This window comes from Molossus molossus, unplaced genomic scaffold (assembly GCF_014108415.1).
Source record: "Molossus molossus isolate mMolMol1 unplaced genomic scaffold, mMolMol1.p scaffold_m16_p_34, whole genome shotgun sequence".
NCBI classification, from domain to species: domain Eukaryota; kingdom Metazoa; phylum Chordata; class Mammalia; order Chiroptera; family Molossidae; genus Molossus; species Molossus molossus.
Genome location: NW_023425371.1, coordinates 642,373 through 665,539, shown reverse-complemented (window position 1 = coordinate 665,539; position 23,167 = coordinate 642,373). Strand labels below are relative to the sequence as shown.

The window sequence follows — 23,167 nt, the reverse complement described above, 5'->3', positions numbered from 1 at the left end:
CAAAATAACAAAACTGAATCACTTTCTTACACAAGAATAAAGTAAAAATGGATTAAATACTTAACTGTAAAACTCCAAACCATAAAACTCCTAGAAGAAAACATAGGCAGTAAACTCTGACATTGCTCTTAGAGATATTTTTTCTGACACATCTCCTCAGGCAAGGAAAACAAACAAACAAATAAATAAATGGGACTACAGTAGAGATAACCACCAATAAAGTAAAAAGACAACCTACTGAATGGGAGAAGATATTTGCCAATGATACATCCGATAAGAGGTTAATATCCAAAATATATAAGAAACTCATACAACTTAACATTAAAAGAACACAATCCAGAGGGCCTGAACAGACATTTCTCTAAAGAGGGCATGGACAAGAGACATATGAAAAGATGCTCAACATCAATAATCATCAGGGATTGCAAATTAAAACCACTATGAGATATCATGTCACACCTATCAGAATGGCTATCATCAATAAATTAATAAACAACAAGTGTTGGCAAGGATGTGGAGTCTAGGGAACCTTCATGTGCTATTGGTGGAAATGTAAATTGGCAGTCACTATGGAAAGCATTATGGAGGTTCATCAAAAAATTAAAAATAATAAAAAATACAGCTACCATATGACTTAACAATTCTACTTTTGGACACGTAGCACAGAAATCCAAAACACTAATTTGAAAAGATAAATGCACCCCTATGTTCACTGCAGCATTATTTGAAACAGTCTGGATATGGAAGGAAACTAAGAGTCCAGTGGTAGAAGATTGGATACAGATGACATGATACATATATATAATAAAATATTACTCAGCCACAAAAAAGAATGAAATCTTACCATTTGTGACAACATGGACAGACCTAGAGGGTATTATGCTAAGTGAAATAAGTCAGACAGAGAAAGACAAATACTATGATTTCACGTAAATATAGAATCTGAAATACAAAATAAACAAGATAGAAACAAACTCATAAATACAGAGAACAAACTGAAGGTCTCCAGATGGGAGGGGGTTGTGGAGATGAGTGAAAAGAGTAAAAGAAATTAAAATGTATAAATTACCAGTTATAAAAATAGTCACAGGGGGGATAAAGTACAACATAGGGAATACAGTAAATAATACTGTAATAACTATATGCTGTCAGATACGTACTACTTACTAGATGATCACTTCTAAAGTATATAATGTCTAGTCAGTATGTTGTATACCTAAAACTAATATAATACTGTATGTCAACTATAATTGAAAAATAATATTTTTAAAGTAAAAAAAAGTATGTCCTTGGGGAATTTATACATTTGAAAGTTATCACATAATTTAACATGTATTAACGTTTTCAAATTTATATAGTAAAATAGCCCTGGCCGGTTTGGCTCAGCGGTTAGAGCGTCGGCCTGCGGTTCCAAGAGACCCGGGTTCGGTTCCCGCTAAGGGCACGTACCTCGGTTGCAGTTTGTCCCCGACCCTGGTTGGTTGTGCGGGTGGCAGCCACTCGATGTGTCCCTTTCACGTCGATGTTTCTCTGTCTCTCTCTCTTCCTCTCTCTCCTTCCCTCTCTCTCCCTCTCTCTCCCTCCCTCTCTATCTGAACAAAAAATGTCCTCGGGTGAGGATAAAAAAAAAAAAAAAAAAATTTATATAGTAAAATAAAAACAGTACTGCAAATGGTAAAACCTCATTCACTGATAAAGAATTTGCATTTTTTTGTCCTACATGATCCAAATTTAAGCACTTATTTTTCTGAAAATTAACTCGCTGAATTACAAATAAGCAAAATAATATGAAGATGCCATGAAACCCTGAGTGGAACACACACTGTGTTGTTGACCACACATACTCCAGACCAGTAAGCCGACCAACTCTCCCCTTCTGGGCCACCCTCTGCGTTCCTGCGTTGCTGAGGCTGGACTCTGCAAACCACCTTTCTAAGGACTGGTGTTGAAAGGAGTGTGTCTCCATCTTCTCCCCATATTCTCTCTAATTCACTCATCCCATAAGCATCTGCTGAGTCCCTCCTGTGTGTCTGGCAGGTGTTCTAAGGCACTGAGTAAATTTAAAACTTTTTTTAGTTATGTTCAATCTTATCACTTCTTTGTTTTGCTGATGCACCTTGCAAGGGTAGAGCAACAAAAATATTTAAAAAGTCAAGTGGTTTTAATGCCTTGGTCTTCAAATGTAGTTCTCCAAGTATCCTCACGAGAGCCAGTGAATCTGTGTCTCTGACATTACCAGAAACCCAGCCCAGCACACTGTCCAGAAACATGCTCTCCTCGCGTCTCTCCTAGCCTGCCAACCTGGGGGCAGCAGGGGGCGCTCAGCAGGCTGTGGGACACCAGGCACTGCGTGCCCTTGGCAGGCAGAAGTGCAGCCATTTAAATAGAGCTTTGGTTTCAGCCAAAAGCACAAATGTAATAACATCTATTAAAAATGCAATGAGACCCTGGCTGGTTAGCTCAGTTGGCTAGAGTGTCATCTTGATATGCTAAGGTTGCGGGTTCAACACCTGCCCCTCCCCCCATCAGGGCACACACGAGAATCAACCAATGAATACATAAGTAAGTGGAACAACAAATAGATGCTTTTGTCCCCCTATCAAAGTCAATAAAAATATTTCAAATAAATAAAAGAAAAATCAAAACCAAACACTGCTAAGTGAAGCTAATTTCTCTTGGATGAGGCATGCAGGTTTTGCTCAGTGAATTTCTCTAGACCTACATCCCGCTGACTTTTGCTTTGATCTTATTTTACTACAACAAATAACACGATATACTAATGGGGCTCCTCTATAGTTACACCTGGATTGATTTTGCCATTTGTGGGCTTCGTTTTGTCACTAGTAAAATCTTTACTGTTTGAAACAGATAAAATTTGTTATAAAGAAAAAGCCGGACTGGTCTGAAGCAGGGGAGATTTGACCTAGGTCCAGGTCTGCAAATGACCCAAATTGGTCACTTAAAACAAGTCACCTCTTCATTCTCCAGTTTCTCTAGGGTGGTCAGCATTTTCATGTGGGTTAAGGAGCCTGTGGCTAATCAAGCACAGGCTCCTCTCGGCCCACCAGCGGGTCTGGGCAGATGTGGGGCATGGTGACAGCATTTCACTTGCTGCTGCCCTCAACCCTCTCCTCACTCAGTCTCCGGGGCCACAAAGGAATCTTGTCCAGGGGGTGCCTGAGTTTCCGGAAAACAAGTTCCTTTTATTTGTCATAAGCCTGCTTAATTACCGTGTCAGACAACTGCTTTGGGTCTCCAGAATTTAAACAACTGCCAGGTACCTGCTTCATAGAAACAGAAACGCAACTCTATGTAGATACTCACTATGAATATTTCACAGGACACTGGCATTAAATTAGTGACTAAAGACGGAAGCCAAGAAGGTCATCTGCTCAGATGTCGCACTGAAACTATCTCCACATTCACCCCTTACACTCAAGCTGGAGTCTAAACGCTGGCCTCTCCTCACAGAGGCTCCCACCCCTACGCTGCCCCTCAGCAACTGCCGGCTCAACCTGTCTGCAGAGAATGTGAGCATCCTGGGTGCCAGCCCGCACAGACCCATTACGCTGTAAATGGATTTTATTTGCTGAACAAATGTTAATGCCGTTCTGCGTTAATGGATAATGCTACGAAAAGCACCTAAGTACTATAGCACTGGAGGCTTTAAGGGTGAAATATTGTGTAACTTAGAAAACTGTCTGTTATAAACATATGTCAGCCACGAGGGCTTCCAGCCCTTATCACCCATCTTCATAGCACTCACTTGTAATGTCTCCCTCAGTTAAGTGAATTTTGCAATAATACACAGATTTATTAAGTCCCAGGATTAAAATGCTCTGAGTAAAAATAAAAAATAATTACCCTTTAGAACATAATGTAATATTTAAACGACTTGGAAACAATCACCTCAGCAAAAAATAAGAGAGAGGAGAGAAAAAAAAAGTTTAAAAATAAGGTGGGAGCTTGGCTGGGTGGCTCAGTTGGTTGGAGCACCGTTCCGTACGCCAAAAATATTGCAGGTTTGATACATAGCTAGGTTTTGGGTTTGATCCCCAGTTGGGGCGTGTGTGGGAGGCAACCAGTTAATGTTTCTCACATCAGTTCCCCTCTCCTCTCTAAAATCAGTAAAAGACATATATACTCAAGTGAGGATAAGAAAATAATAATAAGGTTGGTAACATTGCCCATAAGACCTCTGTGAGTTCAAGTGCACAAACACATGATCTGGCACTTCTGAATCACAAATCCATAAAAACGAGAAACCTCCCATTCACAGTAAAATGCTCGAGTGGTTTCATTAATAAACTGAGGAGGGGGGTGTTTCCTAATTTAAAACACCACAGTTGTTAAGGGGGAGGGGGTGCTGGTGCCAGATAGTGCTTGTTAAAAGCCCAGCTCTACCACTTACTAACTCTGTGACCCTGGGCAAACTAGTTTACCTTCTTGCCTCAGTTTCTTCATCTGTGAAATGGGAATGCTAGCAGTGCCTCCCTGTGGCCAGTTGTGATGGTTCAATGAGTGAACACATGCAAGGTCTCACGCATCATGAATGTTAGCTCTTTATCATTTGGTAGTTGTTATGTTGGATTTACTGCAAATGAAAAGGGATCTGAGTGCAAACTAGAGCCTTTCCTCACAAGAGGTTTCTGAACTCACCGACTCCATTTCCCCAAGTCTGGATTCCACCCAGTCTCTCCACACAACCGGCACTGAAACAAGACACCAATGACCTTTTGTCACTCGTCCAATCCACGGGGTGGTTTCAGATCCTTGTCTCTCTTGTCCTCTTGGAAATTCTGAGCACTGTTGAGCCTGAGACTCTCTTTCCATGGCTTCCGTGACTTCTCACTGCCACAATTTTCCCTTGGTGTCTCTGGCCACTCCCTCTCACCTCCACTGGCCAGTGGGTCTTCCTTTCCCCGACCTTTAAATGTTGGCTTTAGACTCTCATTGCTTCTCGGTCTCTAGTGTCTCTCTGGGCAAATTCACCCATTTCTGTTACCAACATGCTAATTCATCCAAAATGTTGGTCTACAGCTCAGACCTCTGTTCTGAGCTCCAGACCCATGAAGGTTCATTTATATTCTCCATGTTACTGGAATATCTCAAAAGGTACTTTAAAAGCTCAACATGTCCAAAATAATTCATGATTTCCTCTCTCCCCCGAAACCAGCATCTCCCTCAGTCCCCGTCTGTGAGCACCCCGCAAAGCATCTCCCATCTGGACATCGGCAGTAGCCTTCACTTCTTTCTTCTTCTCTCTTCCTCCCAATCTAGTCTCTGCAGTGGCCAGTGGTGCATGTAAATTGCAATCTGATGACATCCCTCTCTGCTCAAACCCTGTGCTTGTGGGATCTTGAACATGGCTGAGAAGGCACAGCATATTTGGCTTCTCCTACCCAGCTTTATCTGCTTACACTCTAGCCACTCTGGCCTTCCCTGGCCCTTCTGGGTCTCTAACAGGCCAAGTGCTTGCATTTCCTCTGCTTGGAACCCTCACCATCTTCTCCTTAGGATGATTTCCTGTTCATCCCCCAACTATCAGTTCAAATGTCACTTCCTCAGGGAAGCTGTTCTTGACCTCAAACTGGGTCATGTACACTATAAGCAAGCTCTCATAAAACCATAAGTATTCATCACAATTAACATTATACATTTATTTATAAAATTAAAAGAAAAAAGAAACTTAGTAGCTATATCTTCTGTCAGTCCGAAGGGGGCAAGGGGTCATGTCTGTCTGGCCCGCCACTGTTTACCCAGTCCCTCCCATGCGGAAAGGGCACACTAATACATGTTAAATGAATATCTCCATTGTCATTATTTTACAGCATTTTTTCATGACCCTGCTCTTACTTCACAACAAAAGGGAACCATCACTTAAACGTGATGGCTGCAAGTAACAAGTACCTCTGTGACCTTGGATCACAAGGGGAGAGAAACTCATAAGGAAAACTGGGCTCCGCAAATACCGGCCATGGGAACCCACACTGAAAGGGCCAGTACCCGTCCATGACTTAGAGCTAACAGGATGTTTGTGAGCTGTCGGAATGACACTCATCCTCTCCTTTAGAGGGTTCTTCCAATCACTCACTCATTAATTGATTCAAGCAACAAAATTGTGACTTTGAAATCCCAGACACTGGGGCCACAGTACAGGAGCAATACCAACGTGTAACAGATACAGGACAAGTGCAATAGGCAGTGACTGAGAAGGAGCCCTGTGCTTGCGTTTGGAGGAGGGGGCATGCTTAGGATAAGAAGGGAAGGTGATCCTGGAGAATGAATGGTATGAGTGAAGCAGGGGACAGCCAGAAAAACAGTCCAGGCAAAATGGGAACATTGACATAGTCCTCCAGGAGCTAATACCAACTACTACTACCAGTACCTCAGGCTGACAGCTAAGGAGAGAGGAAAAGGCTCACCTATGCAGTATTGTTTCCTCCAACTCTGTAGTACCTCTCAGCCTAGAGCATTCCTCACGGGCTGGAGAAAGAGTGGAACTTACAGAGAGCTCAGCTCTCTGCTAATGAAGTCATCATCTCCTCTACCCTTAATCACGCAGACGCATACAAATCAGTTATCTGGTTGGTCCAGGCTTTCCCTTTTTTCAAGGTGGGCTGTGGCAGTGGCAGGTGTACTCGGGGTCATTATCATGGGAAGGCAGGAGTGGGGTAAGAGGAAATGAGGCGCTCATCAATTCTCTTAAGTAAAAGAAATAATACTTTAAACTCTCAGCTGCAACACTTGGTTTTATTCTAGGTGCATTTTACTTAAACTATATCCCTTTGGTCTGTGAATTACTCAAGCTCTTACTCAAACTTTAACCTCTGCCTGGAGAATAGAAAAGATCAAATGACAGATTTCTTCCATATCCTCAGAGACGGTAAGAAAGGACAAGAAGGGGTAGAGTTTTTTAAATAGCAACACCAAAGAGGGGACTGGTGTGTTCTGGTATTATTATTTTGCAGATGTAGACACCATAACCAGTCAAAGGAAGATGGCCCAAACATTGAACATTTGGACTCAAACAGGAAAGTACGTTGACAGAGAAAAACAGGAAAGTATATCAGCATTTTACACTATCTGTTCTTTAATCTGAAACAAAACTCCAGGACAAAGAAAACATAGATATAAAATACAATGTGTATTTTATTTAATATATGCTTAAATGCCAGAAAATAAGCTACCTGCGTTGACAATTGTTTTCTATATAAATCTCTGCCAGAAAGACAAAAATCAGTATTAATTCAACAAATCAAGCTTTAATTAATGTTTTGGCTAACCTGAGCTAAAAGATTTACTTATGACATAGTGCTTTCCAGGAAGAAAAAATATCCTGACTCTGAAAACAATCTGATAGTTAATGTAAAATTTTAACCATATAATTATATTACTGTAACTGACTAGAAATTCAAGAAAATGTGTATAGGATGCCCAAAACTTAGAAACATATTAAAATAAAGTTGTTGTGTTTTTCTTTATAGGAAAGGGATTGCCATACCACCTGGTCTTACTGGTCTTGGTGTTCTGCCGAATGTAGTATCTGCTTTCTAAGAACTGTAAATTATTAGGTTATGCCCCTAAAAAATATGAGTGAAGAGAAAATATGGGGTGAGGATGACACCCTGATTATAAGTTTGTTTACTCAGGAAACACTAACATGGTGCCACAGCCCAACGTAGGTGAGTCTGGGTGTGAAATGGCTCACTCGGGCACCCGCTTAAGATGACAATGATGAAAAGGACAGGTTCACAAGAGTAACACGCAAAGCAACATAGAAGTAAACTTTCAGACTCGGAGACACCTCTTGTCAGAGCGCTTTTGATTCTAGTTAAGTTCAGGGAAAAAATAACAAAGCAACCCTGCCTGACTGGAAAGCAGAGACTGTTAAAAGACGCTTCTGAATAGTAGAGTGATGAATGGGGGCATCCACCTGGGCATGACCATATTTCATCTCAATTCCGTTCTTCTGTCCTCCAGCGGATCACTTTAATAGGTGTCACCTCAGCCTGTGCAGAGGCACCAGACTGAGGTGTAGCTCCTGGATTGCTACAAGAAGAGTTGTTTACGCTCAGCAAAGGTAAACACCAAACAACAGACTCCCTTCGACAATGCAGCCACCTGACTCCTTCCAATTTGGAATCTATGTCCAACCAGTTGATAAGATTTGTAAAGGAATATGCTTACCCGAATTATTTCTTCCACACAGCTGTTGGTTTCTCCAGATCTATTCTCCTGAAAGCAAAGGAAAAAAAAACAACACACAAATTAAGACTGATAGACTAGATTTATGGTTACAAAGAAAAGATGACACATAAGCTTCCAAATATAATAGCATTTGGATTTGGGGAAATGCCGGACATACCAATAAGCTCCTTCCCTTTATTGGATAGTGCCCATCATGGCTATGACTGCTGTCCCTTCCCCTACTGCGCACTGTGGGGGACAGACCTGTTGGGAACATCACACACGCCCGAGGTCAGCTCTGGGCCCTGCAGGCACAGGGACTCTAAGCCGAGCAGCTCCTAGGAGTAACAGTACACAACCTGCATAGATGCACTCCCTTTGCCTTGGGCTCCATCAAAATGAAGAAACATGGCCTCGACTGCAAAGTGTATCCAGTTCACCCTCCAGATACATACAATGACCCTGCCGAATACAAGGGTTGCTGCGGCTTAAGTAAAAGTCTGGTAGTTCCACTGTTCTCAAAGCCTCGATTTACTGATTTGATGGGCTGAAACCCAAGAGACCAAAGGAGAAACATCCCCTCAACATCCGCATGGCATGCTGGGCATCATCTTCCAGAGCCACGTGCTCCATAACCCACGCTGCCCTGTGCCGGGGAGATGTTAGAGGCTCCGAGGAATGGCAGCTTCAGGTCAGAGCTGACTCTGCGGAACATTTTACGTTCCAGGGATGCTGTGTGGTTACTGCTGGTTACACAGCCTGGAATGCAGGAGGTGGCTGTGTGGGGACATGAAAGCAGCACCTGTACACAGCAGGTAGAAGTGCCTACTGTCATTTCAGAGACAGACTTCTCTGGCCTTTTCATTCAATGATATTAACCAAAACTCAGCATGACATCCTAAGCTTTCCTCACCCTGAGTGGAGACCCCATGCCCATTAAGTAGGAACTCCCCCACTACTTCCCTTTCCCCAGCCCCTGGTAACCACTAATTTATGTTCTGTCACTGTAAATTTTTTTTTTATTCTGGACATTTCATATAAAGGGAATTATACAGTATGTGGACTCTGTGTCTAGCTGGTGTTAGTTAGGATAATGCTTTCAAGGTTTATCCATGTTGTGACATGTATCAGTACTTCATTCCTTTTTGTGGCAGGGTAATATTCCATTATATGGACATGCCATGTTTTGTTTGTCCATTAATCAGTTGGACATGATGGACATTTTGGTTATTTCTCCTTTGGCTACTGTGATAGCACTTCTATGAACTTTTGTGCACAAGTTTTTGTTTGGACACTTGTTTTTAATTATTTTGGGTATATATCTATATGTCAAATTGGTGGGTCCTATGGCATTTCTATGATTAGCTTTTTGAGGAATTGCCAAACTGCTTTCCACACTGGGTGTACCAGTTCACATTCCCACCAGCAATGTATGAAGTTACTGATCTCTCCACATCCTCACCAACACTTGTTACTTTCCATCTTGGTGTTTGACAGCAGCCGTACTAGTGGGTATGGAGTGGAGTATCACTGCAGTTTTGTTTTGTTTTTTATCCTCACCCAAGGACATTTTTTTCCATTTTTTGTTCAGATAGAGTGGGAGGGAGAGAGAGGAAGGGAGAGAGAGAAACATCGATGTGAAAGGGACACATTGAGTGGCTGCCACCCACATGACCCAAGCAGGGCCGGGGACAAACTGCAACCAAGGTACATGCCCTTAGTGGGAATAGAACGTGGGTCTCTCTGGACCGCAGGCCAACGCTCTAACTGCTGAGCCAAACCAGCCAGGGCATCACTGCAGTTTTGATCTGCATTTTCCTAATGACTAATGATGTGGAGCATCTCTTCCTATGCATGTTGGCCTTTTGCATCTTCTTTGGGAAAATGTACTTTTCCAATTTTTTAATTGGGCTGTTGGTCTTTTTATTGTTTTACTGTAAGAGTTCTTTATATATTCTGGATACTAGACCCTTTACCAGCTATATGATTTATATATATTTTCTTCCATTCTATGGTTGTACTTTCATTCTGTTGATAGTGTTTATGGATGTAAAAAATTTTTAACTTTGATGAAGTCCAGTTTATCTGTTTTTTCTTTATTGTTTTATTTTTGGTGTCATGGCTAAGAAACCATTGCTAAATCCAAGGTTATGAAGATTTACCCATTTTCTTTTAAGAGTTTTACAGTTTCAGTTTTTATATTTAGGTCTTTAATCCAATAGTTGGAGAACTTCTGGAAAACTTTATTTCCATATGGATTATTTGGTACATTTTAGTTAAAATAGAAACATTGTTTTTGTACAGATTATTCCATTCTAGTATCCTTACTGAAACATCAATAACAAAATGTGTAAGGCACTGTTGCTAATAGTGCAAGAACACAACATGCATGTTTATCCTTATAAATCAAGAAAAACTGTGTTAAACAAATATCATGGCAGGATTATGAATAATATTTCATTACCCTTTCCTACACCCACCCCTCCATCGTTATCCTAAAAGTTACAGTTTGGTGACATATATCTAATGGGTCCCCACTCCCATCCCCCAATGACATTCCAGGACTGCTTTGGAAACTTCACTGTTCTGATACTCCAATCAAATTGGGTCACCGAGCTCTTTTTGGAGCCCACTCCAAACCTACTTCCTTTCCAAGGCAGCCTGAGGTCACCATCACAAATGTTGCTGGTGACTCAGGCCAGGGCTTGATGGTCCTTTGAAATTATCTTTGGAGTTTAGTGGTAGGAATGAGTGGTCTCTTCAAACCCATAACCATTTCTCTTACTCTACTTCCAAGTCTCAACCCTTTCCTACCACGTAACATACTAGTACAGCAAATGCTACATTCTCAGTGTACTTTCTATTTTCCACCTTAAAACAATTAATCAAGGAAAGCTTGACTTCATGTTCTCCTGATGGACTCACCCAGACAATCCATGATACACTAAAAAGACTCTTCAAATTTATCTTTGGGTTTGATTCCTTAAAGCTAGGCTTCTCTTGAATATCACACTTTAATTTCATTTAAAGTGATTTATTTATATAAACGACAGGTTGCTCTCATAAGTAGCTCTCCCCATAACCTTATACATTTCCATGACCCCACTCTGAAAAGAAATACACTGAGAGAAATGCGGTGCAGATGCCCTGCTGACTGCTTCCTTCATCCCTCCAGACGGAGTATGAGGTTTGTCACATGGGGTCCTCCCAGTGGCAGCTCCAGTTGAGCTCTGATGGTCTGGAATGACATCAGCTCATTCTGTACTAGGAGCACCCCTTGCAAAGCTGAGGAAGTGAGACCAGGACAGGACTTCTAACAACAGTCTCAGGAAATCCTGGCCTGAAATTACAGTATGGAAAGTCCTTGGCATGGGAAACTCTTGGGCCTTCTCTGGAACATTTCTGACTCCTGGGACACCTGGGGACCTAAGAAGAGTACTACGTTGGGTTTGAATCTCCAGGACTCCATCTGGATTAGAGGGAATGCTTGAGGCACAGCATTAAAGAGTTTTGAATTAAAAGAAAACTTAGAACTCATTTTAGGCCACTCGGTGACTTTAGCAGATGGAGAAACTGTGGCCCAGAGAAGCGGAGGGCTTTGTTCAAAATCATCCTGGCAGCTAGGGGCAGTCAAGGCAGAATCCACACACAATTCTCCAACACTCAGTCACTGTATCTTCCTCACTGACCATCACAGGCATAGGCCAAAGGGGAGGTGACTGAAGAGGAAGTAGAGAGAAAGGATTAAAGCTACCATCCCTTCCGTGACATTAACAACTGAGAGACAAGGACTTGTGGGCTCTGAAACTGGAGGAAAGAATTCCCTCTTCTCTTCCAAACACATAAAAGAGAGCAGTAGGTGGGTAGGGCTGTGTGGGCAGGGTGTGGGGGTGAGGGACAACCGAGGGCCTTTCATTTATTTGAGGTATTTCTCAAATCTAGTTTCAGCTGCAGTTGGGTACTTTGAGTATAATTACATTTTAAAACTTTCAGTGTTTATAAACAAGATTAAGGCATGCATGTAATTTACATCTCCAAATTTGTGTTTATTTTTTCACAATAAAGTTACTGCTTTCCTTAGTAAGGTACCCACTGAGAAGAAGGGCTGCACAATGCAAATTTTAATTACTCTGGATTTTTTGAGGGTTTGTAGCTGTTGCTTCATGCTGAGTTGCTAAGCCGTTGCTCTTATTTACTTCGACTTTGATGAACCCACTCCATTTTGCTATCATTACATTTTGAAATCTGTCATAACAGTCTCACCTCATTGAATCTCCAACTAAACTTCAATTAAAAGCTAGAAACCCCAGCTGATTCTCCTCCACCGCCTTGTCTATCACATTCCTTTTTCACGGAACTGCTTTCCCCAAATCCTACCACTTAAGAATGCACACCACACACTCCGCCAGGGAATTGTAAGGATCTAAGTACAGCAGGTCCTCTAATAGTGTCATTTCATCCATCCTTTTGTTATAACATTGATGAAATGCCACAGAAACTTAACTCTTGTTTACATCAGTCTATGGTAAAATTTCATTATACATTGTTCCTCTTAAAGTCACAAAACCTATTGACAACTAAGTGAGGACTTAACTGTATAGCTCAAGAAATAGCCAGGAGCATTCATCACTGAGAGCAGAAGTCCCTAATTACCATGCCAAGCACAGAGCACTGGAAGAAGCTAGCAAGGCTTAAGGAAAAAATACTTGATCAAATCAGTGGGAAATGGCATTTCCCTGCAGAGAAGACAAAGCTGCATGGGTCTTATTTTTAAAAATAGCTTAACTCTTCATCAGACACATTTAATGCAGAACTTTCATTCTAAAATAATACTACTTTAAAATCACAACGCCTTTGTCTGCAAGCACTCAAAAGGCCCTCAAGCATTTATAAATCATTTACCATATGCACACTCTTAAATACTTCTCCATAAGTATTTTAAAATAAATCTTACTCTTCTGGATTTATAGAATACCTGAGATAAAAGGAAATGAAGTGTGCCATCAATGCCACCCAAGCAGTGGTGAGGATCTGAGTTCAAATTCAAGGACCATCCTAATTCTGTGTGAAGCTCATCCAATCAATGGCTGTGTCCCCAGCCTCACCTGAAGCTAGGAGAGCCTGTGGACAAGAAGGCAGTCAGCTAGCTCTCTTCCAAAGTCAGTCTGTCTTACACCCAACCTAACACCTCCCTTTCCAAGGGCTACTCTCTGCTCTCAATCACCCAAGCCAGAAGCCCAGCTTCAACCCTCACCAGTCCCCTTCCTCATCTCCTGAATATGCTCAGCCCATGGTGTCACCTTTTGCCCTGCCATTCATATGCATCTCTTCCTCTCTGATCCGGTCACCACATCTCTAGACATGTACACAATGAGAGAAAAAATAAACAAACAACAAAAATCAGAAAAGATGTATAAAAGCATATCATAAAAAATGCAAAAAAAAAAAAAAAAGACAGCAGACAATGGCAATATTAATATTCACTAAAAGACAGTTCATAGAAAAAAAAGAATCAGAGAGAACACAGGTTATTGTAAATGTAATACAATAAAATATTACGAGAGTTACTAGAAATTTAGTGAAATCTGTCCCAGGAATGGAAAATTAGTTTAATATTAAAGCCCTTTTAAGGTAGTATACATCACTAGGGGAAATATGTAAACCTGTGATCATCTTAGCTTACAAATTGATCACATACCTGGGAAAGTTCAAAAGACTTCACTGTTACTCTTATTAAAAGGGAGTTTAAAATGTGATTGGATATAAATCAGTCAGTCAAAGCTCAATAGCTCTTCTGTATAGCAGCAATAAATAATTTAAAAATATGAAAAAAAAAAAAAATCCCACCTATAATATCTAGAAAAATAAATGAGGAATAACCTTAACAAGAAATATTCAAAACCTTTAGGAGAAGTCTTCAGAATGCTACTGAAATATACAAAACAAACAAACAAACAAAAAAACCCACAAGACATGGAGGGACCTGGAGAGCATTATGCTAAGTGAAATAAGCCAGTCAGAGAAAGTCAAGTACCACGTGATCTCACTTATTTGTGGGACATGATGAGCAAAATAAGCTGTTGGCCAAAAGAGACCCAGAATCATGGAAGTAGGGAACAGACTGACAAACCTCGGAGGGATGAGGGGTGGGAGGGGTGGGAAGAGATAAACCAAAGAACTTATATGTGTATATGCACAACCAATCGACATGGACACTACGCTGGGGAAGGCAGGAGGGGGTTGGGAGCGGGAAGGAGGGGGTCATTGGGAAAAAAACAGGGACATCTGTAATGCTTTCAAAAATAAAAACAAACAAACAAAAACAACAAAAAAAGCAAAACCCTAAAAGGGACTGAGTTAGACTTCTTTAATACTTCACAACTCTAACATATAGTAAAAAGCCAAATAAATATCTTAAGAGAAATAAACCACAAACTGCATTAACTTAAAAAAAATTGAGATGAAAGCCACGTAATGGAGAACCAACCATTATAAAGTGTACAAGTCAGTGGCATGGATACATTCACAGTGTGTGACTCACAATCACCTCATCTCCACACTGGTATCTGCAAATTAGAGAACACTGCATCAGCCTTCTAGCAATAGGCAACATTGTTAAAGAGTTACTAATCGATTTTCTATCAGATTCTTAGACATAGGACAAGGTCTTTCAATTATGTTAATATTTTCATAATGAAAATTAGTGATCTCAATCAGAGCTTGTAGTTAAAAGTGCATTGGTTTCCAGAAAGTTAACTGGTCTGTCAGTGTGATGACCTTGTCAAAAGCTGTTGATGACATAAAGGGATTAGAGCCAGAGACAGTGGCCTTACATCCTGATCACTAATTGGTATTGAGTGCTTTTCCACAGAGTCATGTCTCAATAAAGTGCCTGAGTACTGTGTACTGGGGACCTCTTCCACACTGTCCTGTCAATGCTGGGGAAAGAAACCACAGAACAGGAATAATGAACACATGCTTCCCACTTGTAATATGACACTGACAAGAATACTTCAAGACCTCTGTGTTCTTTCATCTAAAACTGTCCGGTCATTACTCTTAGCGGGAGGAGGACCATGCAGGCTCAGGCAAGGGTGACGACGCTGAAGCTATTAAATCTTCATGGGACAGACTTTGGTGAGACTTCTAAAATGGACCATCCTTTTTAATATTTTCCTGAATCTCATCCTGCACCCAATCTAGCTAATCTAATATATAATATGTTATTTGTAGGCAGCTGAAGGCTTGCTATCACATAGCTCTTTTTTCCCTCAAGTAATGGAGGAAAAATATTCAGGAAAAACATGTTTGATTATCATTTAGAAGTGGGAACATGGTTTTCTTTTCTAATCATGGCGAGACTAACCCAATGTGGCTGAAGAAATTAACCAACTGCAGATGCTAAGGACTGCTCTAATTTGTGTCCCACGGGAAGACAGGTCATCAATTCTCTTTGGCCATGAGCTGGAATGGCTGTTGTAAAGGCCAGGAGTGGGGCTATGCATTTGGTAATATTCTATCTGGCGATTTTACTTCAGCATTTTGCTAAAACAAATAAAGGACAGATTCACAAATAACCCTTAAAATGTGATGTTATTATGACTCTTTTTTCTCCATTATCATATCACCTTTCCAAAAACTCAGGTCTGTCTGACCTCCAGAATAGAGTTCATTCTGTGTGTGCCTGACATCAACTGTTTTTCCGTACACACTCTCAGGAGATATGCTATAAATAAACGCTGAATAAAAGAATGCAATTGAAATCGGCTGGGGTGCAGGGGAGAAGGCTTACCTGAGTGGGTAGTGTTGGAAAACATGAGTGAGAAACTAGTATGTATTTTACTGGCTGGTGAAAATTCTAAAATACTCCAAGCTTTGTATTTTTAAACAAATCTATTTGCAATGCCACATGTAGGAATGTTCTTATTTTTTCGCTTTAAAAAAAAATGTGCATATTTACAGCATTTTCATTCTTGACTCACTATTATTCTTGGAAAATATTTGCAGGCTGATGGGAGGAGAGCTGTCCCACGGGCAATGGATTTTATCTTTTCCCTTCTACTCGCATAAAATGCCCAGTCCCTTCAAAACTGGCACGTGTCCCCAAGTGTAAGGCCCAGTGAGTTCATTCACTTGTGGATCTTGGGGTACCTGGGGCCGAACCTGCATGTCAGTCCACACATTCACCCTTTCCTCTATGAAGGCCGGCTTCAGAGGCCCCGGAAGTGCCTGCTAACCCTAAATTTCAATGTAAAAATTCACCAGATAAAATCATCCTTTATGGTGGTCCTTGCTGGGCAATTCAAGGGGAGAAGAGACACGTCTGCTCCCAGGACTGCCTTCTACCCCTATTCCAAAGCTTCTGTGTCCCTGTGGGAACACACTCTCTTATCTTCATACCCTCGTCACTATCACAAAATCCCTTAGACTGCAATCTAGAGAGAAAAACAAAGGTTTTAGAAAACCTAAGTCTGATAAGAAAGAAATCCCACATTTTAACTATGCTGAGATGATTATGGGGAGATCGCATTTGGACAGGACGCAGACATTCCCTATTCAATGATACATGACACGGAGTGCGAGGTCCTCCACATACAGGGAAGAGCTGGGAAAATCCATTTATTGGGTCGCTGTTTGGTTTCCCAACCTCTGGCTTCCTCGGCTTTTCTCAGCAGATGTTACAGCAGGGAACTGATCATAAGACAAGGTCTACACCAGGAATCTCTCTTCTGAATGGAGACAATTTTAACTGTGTTTATAAAAAAAGACTGGAAACCTAATTATAACACACCCAAGATTACGTTGGAACGATTTAATGAAAAATGATCATTTTGTGATTAATACCAACAAGAGCAGTCAAATTAAATCAGGAAGTATGAATGAAAATTAGTCAAGGCTATTTCTATCTTAAAGGCCTATAGAGAAAGCAAAAAAAGAATCACTCAGTTATCTATCAACCAACCGTTCTCTCCAAAATAAAACCAATAACTGATGTGCAATGTTTCCAGCCCTGGGAAAGGGGGTGATTTCCAGAAACCCCTTCCTTTAGGCTAAAGAACAAGGACACCCAGAACCTTACCAATCTTGAGGAAATAAATAATACAGACTAATTAATGGGACACACAACCGAAGGGGGACCCGAAAAGCCTGTAAGTCCAGGTAAAATGTGAAGCCACGAGAAGGCCGGCCACTGCTTAGATGGACGGTGTACAGTGAGATGGCACGAAGTCATTAGATGACAGAAAAGACCACGATTCAACTTCTATTGCACCTCTGCCGTCACAGCCAGATCCCTCTTCAAAGGTACAAAGAGTAGAACAAATGAAGAGGGAATTCACGCCCCAGCTGGGTGACAGTACAGAGAGAGCACTTTTAACCCCTCTCCATGGCCGCCCAGAAAATAGTGCTGTAATGGCCCTGAAGGCACTTGCTGACATGGTCACAGACTCAGAGAAACCACAGCCCTATCAGAAAAGGCAAATGCTCCAGCTCTTCCTAAGGGAGCATCCCCAAACTACAGACTTGTTTGTTCGCAGGGCCCCACAATCACAGCAGTGGCTGCAGGGTGCTGCAGGCAGAAGTGTGGGCTTCTAGAGATCCGGTCCTGCTGTCTGTCACTCGTGTCCCCCGGGGAAGTCACCTAACTTCTCTAGGCCTCCTCCTCCTCATTTGTAAAGTAGGAATAACAACAGCACCTACTAAATGTGAGAACTAAATAAGGGAAGTCATAAACACAGATGAGGCATTTGGCAGGGGGCCTTCCACATGACGGCTGATCACTAAATAAGAACAATTATTTTATTTTAGAATTACATAGAAAATATTTTAGTACGTAGAAAAGAATGCAATGATTACCAGAAGTAAACATGAAGTTCACAAAGACTGGGTGATGTTATCTCTATAATTTCCCCGGTTTAAAATATAATGCAGCTGCATTTTCTGCAAGGCCTCTGTCAAGATCTTATGAGATCTCTCAGTGGGTGAGGTGGGTGGAATGGAAATGTATGAATTGGTTGTGAAGATGGATAGATGGACTGGGAGCTAATGGAATAGCCACACCTGAGTATGTATTGTTCGGTTCAACAAGTACTTACAGAGTGCTTACTATGTGTCCAGCATGTTCTAGACTAGGGATTCATAACTAAATATAACATAAAAAACCCTGCCCTCATGGAATTTAGATTCAAAAGAAAGGAGACAGTAAAATAATAAACTGATTATACAATACACTGGAAGATAAAATGTTATGGGTGAGGGGACAGGGAATGTGGGGTGGGGTTTTATGTCTGTAATCTGTTCAACTGATGAGCATGATGTCTTAGAGACAAGATCTCGGCAAGGCTAGCCCCCCCCTTACCTCCTTCCCTACCTATAAAACTGTAGTGTTTTTTCCTTTCACTATGAGAATATTCTTCTTCTTAGTAATAATGATATGTTTAATGTTACCTTTGTTGCTGAGTTTAAAGCTCCATGAGTCTAGAAAAGGACAGACAGCAAGATTAATGAAGGGTCTGGCATGTGAGGGATAGTTGAAGAAAGTGGAGATCATCTGTCATAGGAAGTAGAAGAGATAGAAAAGCTAAACTATTTAGATGTCTTAATGTATTTAAAGGGCATTGTTACAAAAAAGGGTTTAAACTTATTCTGGGCCATTCCAGACATGGAAGTTTAGACCAATGGGGGCAAGTACAGGGATCATTTTAGCTTCCTAAAAGTTCATTTTTCAGAATTATAACTATCCAAACAGAAAATGGGTATGATTGATTACATGTCCAACCAGAAATGAAATGACTATTTGAGTGGAAGTTAGTTATTACCTCGCTTCTAAGTGTGAGATTCTTTCTTACTTTAAGACTATAATTTTGGTCATTTCCAACCAATATTTGATTAGTAAAATGTTGAATGGTAAGTTTCTTTATCTTCTGGTTTAGTACAGTCTATAAAAGTTATTTGTGAAGTAAACCCCTAAAAAAGAATATTCTAAAAGTACCAATCTACGAGCATGGAATAAGACCTATTGGAATATCCAATGAGTTCAACAAACTAATTGAGTAAAGATTTGAAAATTTTTAATTAATAATAAAGCAATAAAAGTATTCAATATGAAAATCTATTACACCTGTTTACATTAGTTAACTTCAAGCACTTCAGTTCTGTGTGCTTCTAATTAGCAAGCTATAAAATATGCCATCCATGAAAACATAATGAGAAGCACGTTTATAATAATAACTGGTATTCATTTTCACAGAGAGAGCATACATGGCTACAGGTTGAGCAAATAAAGGGTTACACTAATTATTGAGAAAAATACATAGGGAGGCAGTGTTTATCATACATTCAACCTCACAATGCAAAGCCTCATCTTAGAAGATACATCACAGCCCTGGTAGATGTGGCTCAGTTGGTTGAGCATCATCCTGTGCACCAAAAGGTCGCTTGTTTGAGTCCCCATCAGGGCCCATGCCTGGGTTGCAGGCTTGATCCCCAGTCTGGGGTGTGCAGGAGGCAGCTGATTGATGTTTCTCTCTCACCTCAATGTTTCTCTCTCCCTAAAATCAATAAAAACATATTAAAAGAAAATACATCACAAAGGAACCTTCATGCTGAGACAGGTAGGGTTTTCCCAAGGTGAGGTGGCAGGCACTATAAGTGTCCATGAAATTACATACTTTCACTGGATTTAATGAATCCTATCATATTGATAATGATTAAACTCCAGCTGATAAGTTTTACATTGTCTTCCTGATTCCTCAAACCTTACCTGCATAAAATTTTTAAAAATATGTTTTTATTGATTTTTTTAGAGAGAGGAAGAAAGAAAGAGAGAGATAGAAACATTGATGTGAGAGAGAAACATCGATCGTCTGCCTCCTGCATGCCCCCTACTGGGGTTCAAGCCCACAACCCGGGCATGTGCCCTGACCTGGAATCAGACTGGGACCTCTGAGTCCGTGGGATGACCCTCAATTCACTGATCCACACCGACTGGGCCTGCATAAATGTTTTACAGAAATATTTTGTGTATTGTGGAGATCAGGACATTTAAACGTTTTTCTTCGTGCTGCATTTGGGCCGGAGCTTGCCTCCTGCAGCAGTCCTCCTCCTCTAAGCGAATGAGGCTTCTCCCGGGCTTGCCGGTGGCAAAATCTAGGCTCAGAGGTGGGAAACAACCCCACAGTACAAAGACCCTCCTTTCAAATCCTTTTGTAATTCTGGCTTTAGAAAAATCAAAGTTTTCATTCAGCAGAGATGAATCTCCTGCTCCTTTTCACAGAAACTGTAATATCTATAAAGACCTACTCAGTGAAGCCTCAATGCTTCCTAGACACACGATTGTAGCAGTAAACGCGCTTTTTCACCTCTGACTGTACCCCTGAGCTAGCAGACAGAATTTGTTACTCTACTGACAAATAACCTGCCAACACTTTGCAATAATTAGAGCAAATGGTCCTTTCCTAATATAACATAGTAGAACCTTTGATATTAAATTTGTCCTCTATTTGTTCTACGTGCACGGCTAAGGCTAAACAAATCTTAGACTGGTTCCTAGCCTGAAGTCATGGAGACACTTAATGTAGGTCACAGGCTGGGAACAGCAACAACCTGGGACAAACGTAGATCACCGTGAGCCAGGAAGCCTGAGTCAGTCACAGCGTGGCCAGCTGTGTACCACCCTCTGAGCCAAGCAGCATCCTTGCAGTCCTCATTTTATAAGAGAAAATCACATAACCTTAATAGAGATATTGGTGGGCTTATTTTTCATCCCATGCCTTTTAAATGGAAGACCTAGAGTCAACTCTGATCAATACAGCCTCTCCTGCTTCCTGTATTTTTTCAATCTGTTAGGCACGAAAATGCCTTTATGTTGGCGCTAATCCCACTGTGCTCCCAAGGGGAAGGGGAAAAACCTCCGAAGGGACTGTCTATTTATAAACATACAGTCTTTCCTTTTCATTAAAAACACATACACACATAAAAATCAAGGAAGTGAAGGCTATGAAGAAAATGCTCCTCGAAAACATAGCTGAGCAAAATAAACATAAAAAGATTAGAAAAAGCAATCATGTTCAGGGAACTCATATCCTGCTGGTGAAAGAATCATTTGCTCATTCCTTCACTCACAGCTGATAATTGGGCACCAACACGGTGCCAGGACTGGGGACGGGGCGGGAAACCAGACAGACAGGGCCCCAGCTCTCACGGAGCTTATTACATTTTATGGCAGAGATGGACCACAAACAGGACAATTTCAGGTAGTGACGAGTAAATACCTAAAAGTAAGCATGGTGACGCGAAAGGGTTGATACAATCATCAAGTCTGCCTCCAGCACTAATATTACCTCTCTTTTACTCAAAATGCAAACGTATAATGGGAACTTTCTGTTCTTTGGATGAAAGGGGCCTGTTTAAGGTGAGAGAGTATACTAATAACAGCAGGTGTAAAATCCAAAAATATAACAACATAAAATTGAAAAGCAGCAGCAATATGTGATCCCAATTTCTATCATATCCTCAAGACTCTGGAAGAAACCAATTTACAGTTACATCGTAGCCATACTGAAAAGGTAGAGAAAGAATCACAGGTTTTTCATAAGAAATTTTGCAAATAACGTGGCAGTATTGCAAAATGCAAATGTGAATGCTGCCGAGCCATCTGTTCAATATGACGGCAACATTGGGAAAGGCTCTGAAAGAAATGATGTTTGAAATCATTAAAAAAATAACATGTCAAGTTTAAAATACTCAAGAATCTTAAAACCAGCATCAACACATTCAGCAACCATATGGCCCTACAGCAGGTTAAAAAAAAAAAAAAAAAAAATCGCCCTGCTTGCATTTTCTACTTCAACCCAATGGTTTCTGAAACATGTTTCTTTTTCTCATTTGAGTACCTTTTTTTTTTTTTCCAATTGATTTCCTTGGTATTTACAGCTTCTTGAATTATACCTAGATCCATAATATTCATTTTACTCTTTCTGAAGCAAGAGATAATATAGTGGGGAAAACTAAAGCCAGCTGTTCCAGAAGAAGGGGCACATAGGTGACTATAGATAACTTGTTGAACACATCTTATTTCAGGTTTATTGACTTATCCATAGTGACCTCACATTCTCAGTAATAATAGCTAACCTCCTTGACAATCATAATTTTCCAGTCATTGTGCTAAGTCATCACATTTTACAAAGTAGATACCATTATCATCTACATTTTGTAAAAGAGAACTTCCTCAAGGTCATACAGCTAGCATGTGGCAGGGCCACCGTCCAAACCCAACTTTGTGGGTCAAGTCAGTGTTCTCAGCTGGTATTACCTGTAACACGTCAGTGTTCAGATGTTTGTGTGGGCAAACCTGAATTGACTTTTCAAGGTTAAGAAATAAGCAGTATGTGTTTAGGGTAGAGACCTCCCGTGTCTCATCAAGAAGGCACTCTTGAAGAAGCGCCTTAAATTAAACTCTGAAGAGCAGAGGTACTTTGGCTGGTGGGCACACAGTGCGATATGTAGATCATGTATCATAAAAATATATACTTGAAACCTATATGATCTTATTAACCAATGCCACCCCAATACATTTAATTAAAAAAACAAAGTGAATGCAAACCTTCAAAAAAAAAAAAAAGAACAGAACAGAGGTAGTAGTCTAAAGAAAATTTCTTCCAGAGTCAGAAGACAGGATGGCAGTTACAGAGTTGGGAAAGCCAGGAACAAATGGAAGAAACAGAGTGAAATGATACTGCCAGTGTGGTTTGGAGAAAGGAGTTAAAAGATAAAGATCAGCAAAACTCACTCTGCCCCCCCATAATAGGTCAGAGACCTAAAATTTCAACCTAACTTTTAAATATGTTTTTATTGATTTTTTTTTTTTTTAAGAGTGAGGAAGATAGAGATAGAAACATCAATGTGTGAGAGAAACAGCTGCCTCCTGCACGCCCCCTACTGGGGACTGAAACCCAAACCGGGGCATGTGCACTGACCA

General features: G+C 40.8%; 1 protein-coding gene and 1 long non-coding RNA gene across 2 annotated transcripts in view; both read right to left on the bottom strand.

Moving 5' to 3' along the window:
• Window positions 1-23,167, bottom strand: part of AFF3 (AF4/FMR2 family member 3) — a 538,134-nt gene that overhangs the window by 267,821 nt on the left and 247,146 nt on the right. Inside the window, exon 5 of the mRNA XM_036281386.1 lies at window positions 8,191-8,238. Coding sequence (XP_036137279.1) covers window positions 8,191-8,238 — 48 coding nt within the window. The remainder of the gene's footprint in view (window positions 1-8,190; window positions 8,239-23,167) is intronic.
• Window positions 13,172-14,719, bottom strand: LOC118643363. Its single transcript, XR_004961983.1, has 3 exons — window positions 14,678-14,719; window positions 13,491-13,545; window positions 13,172-13,311 (listed from the first exon to the last, which is right to left on the bottom strand). It is a non-coding gene; the product is annotated as an uncharacterized LOC118643363 (long non-coding RNA).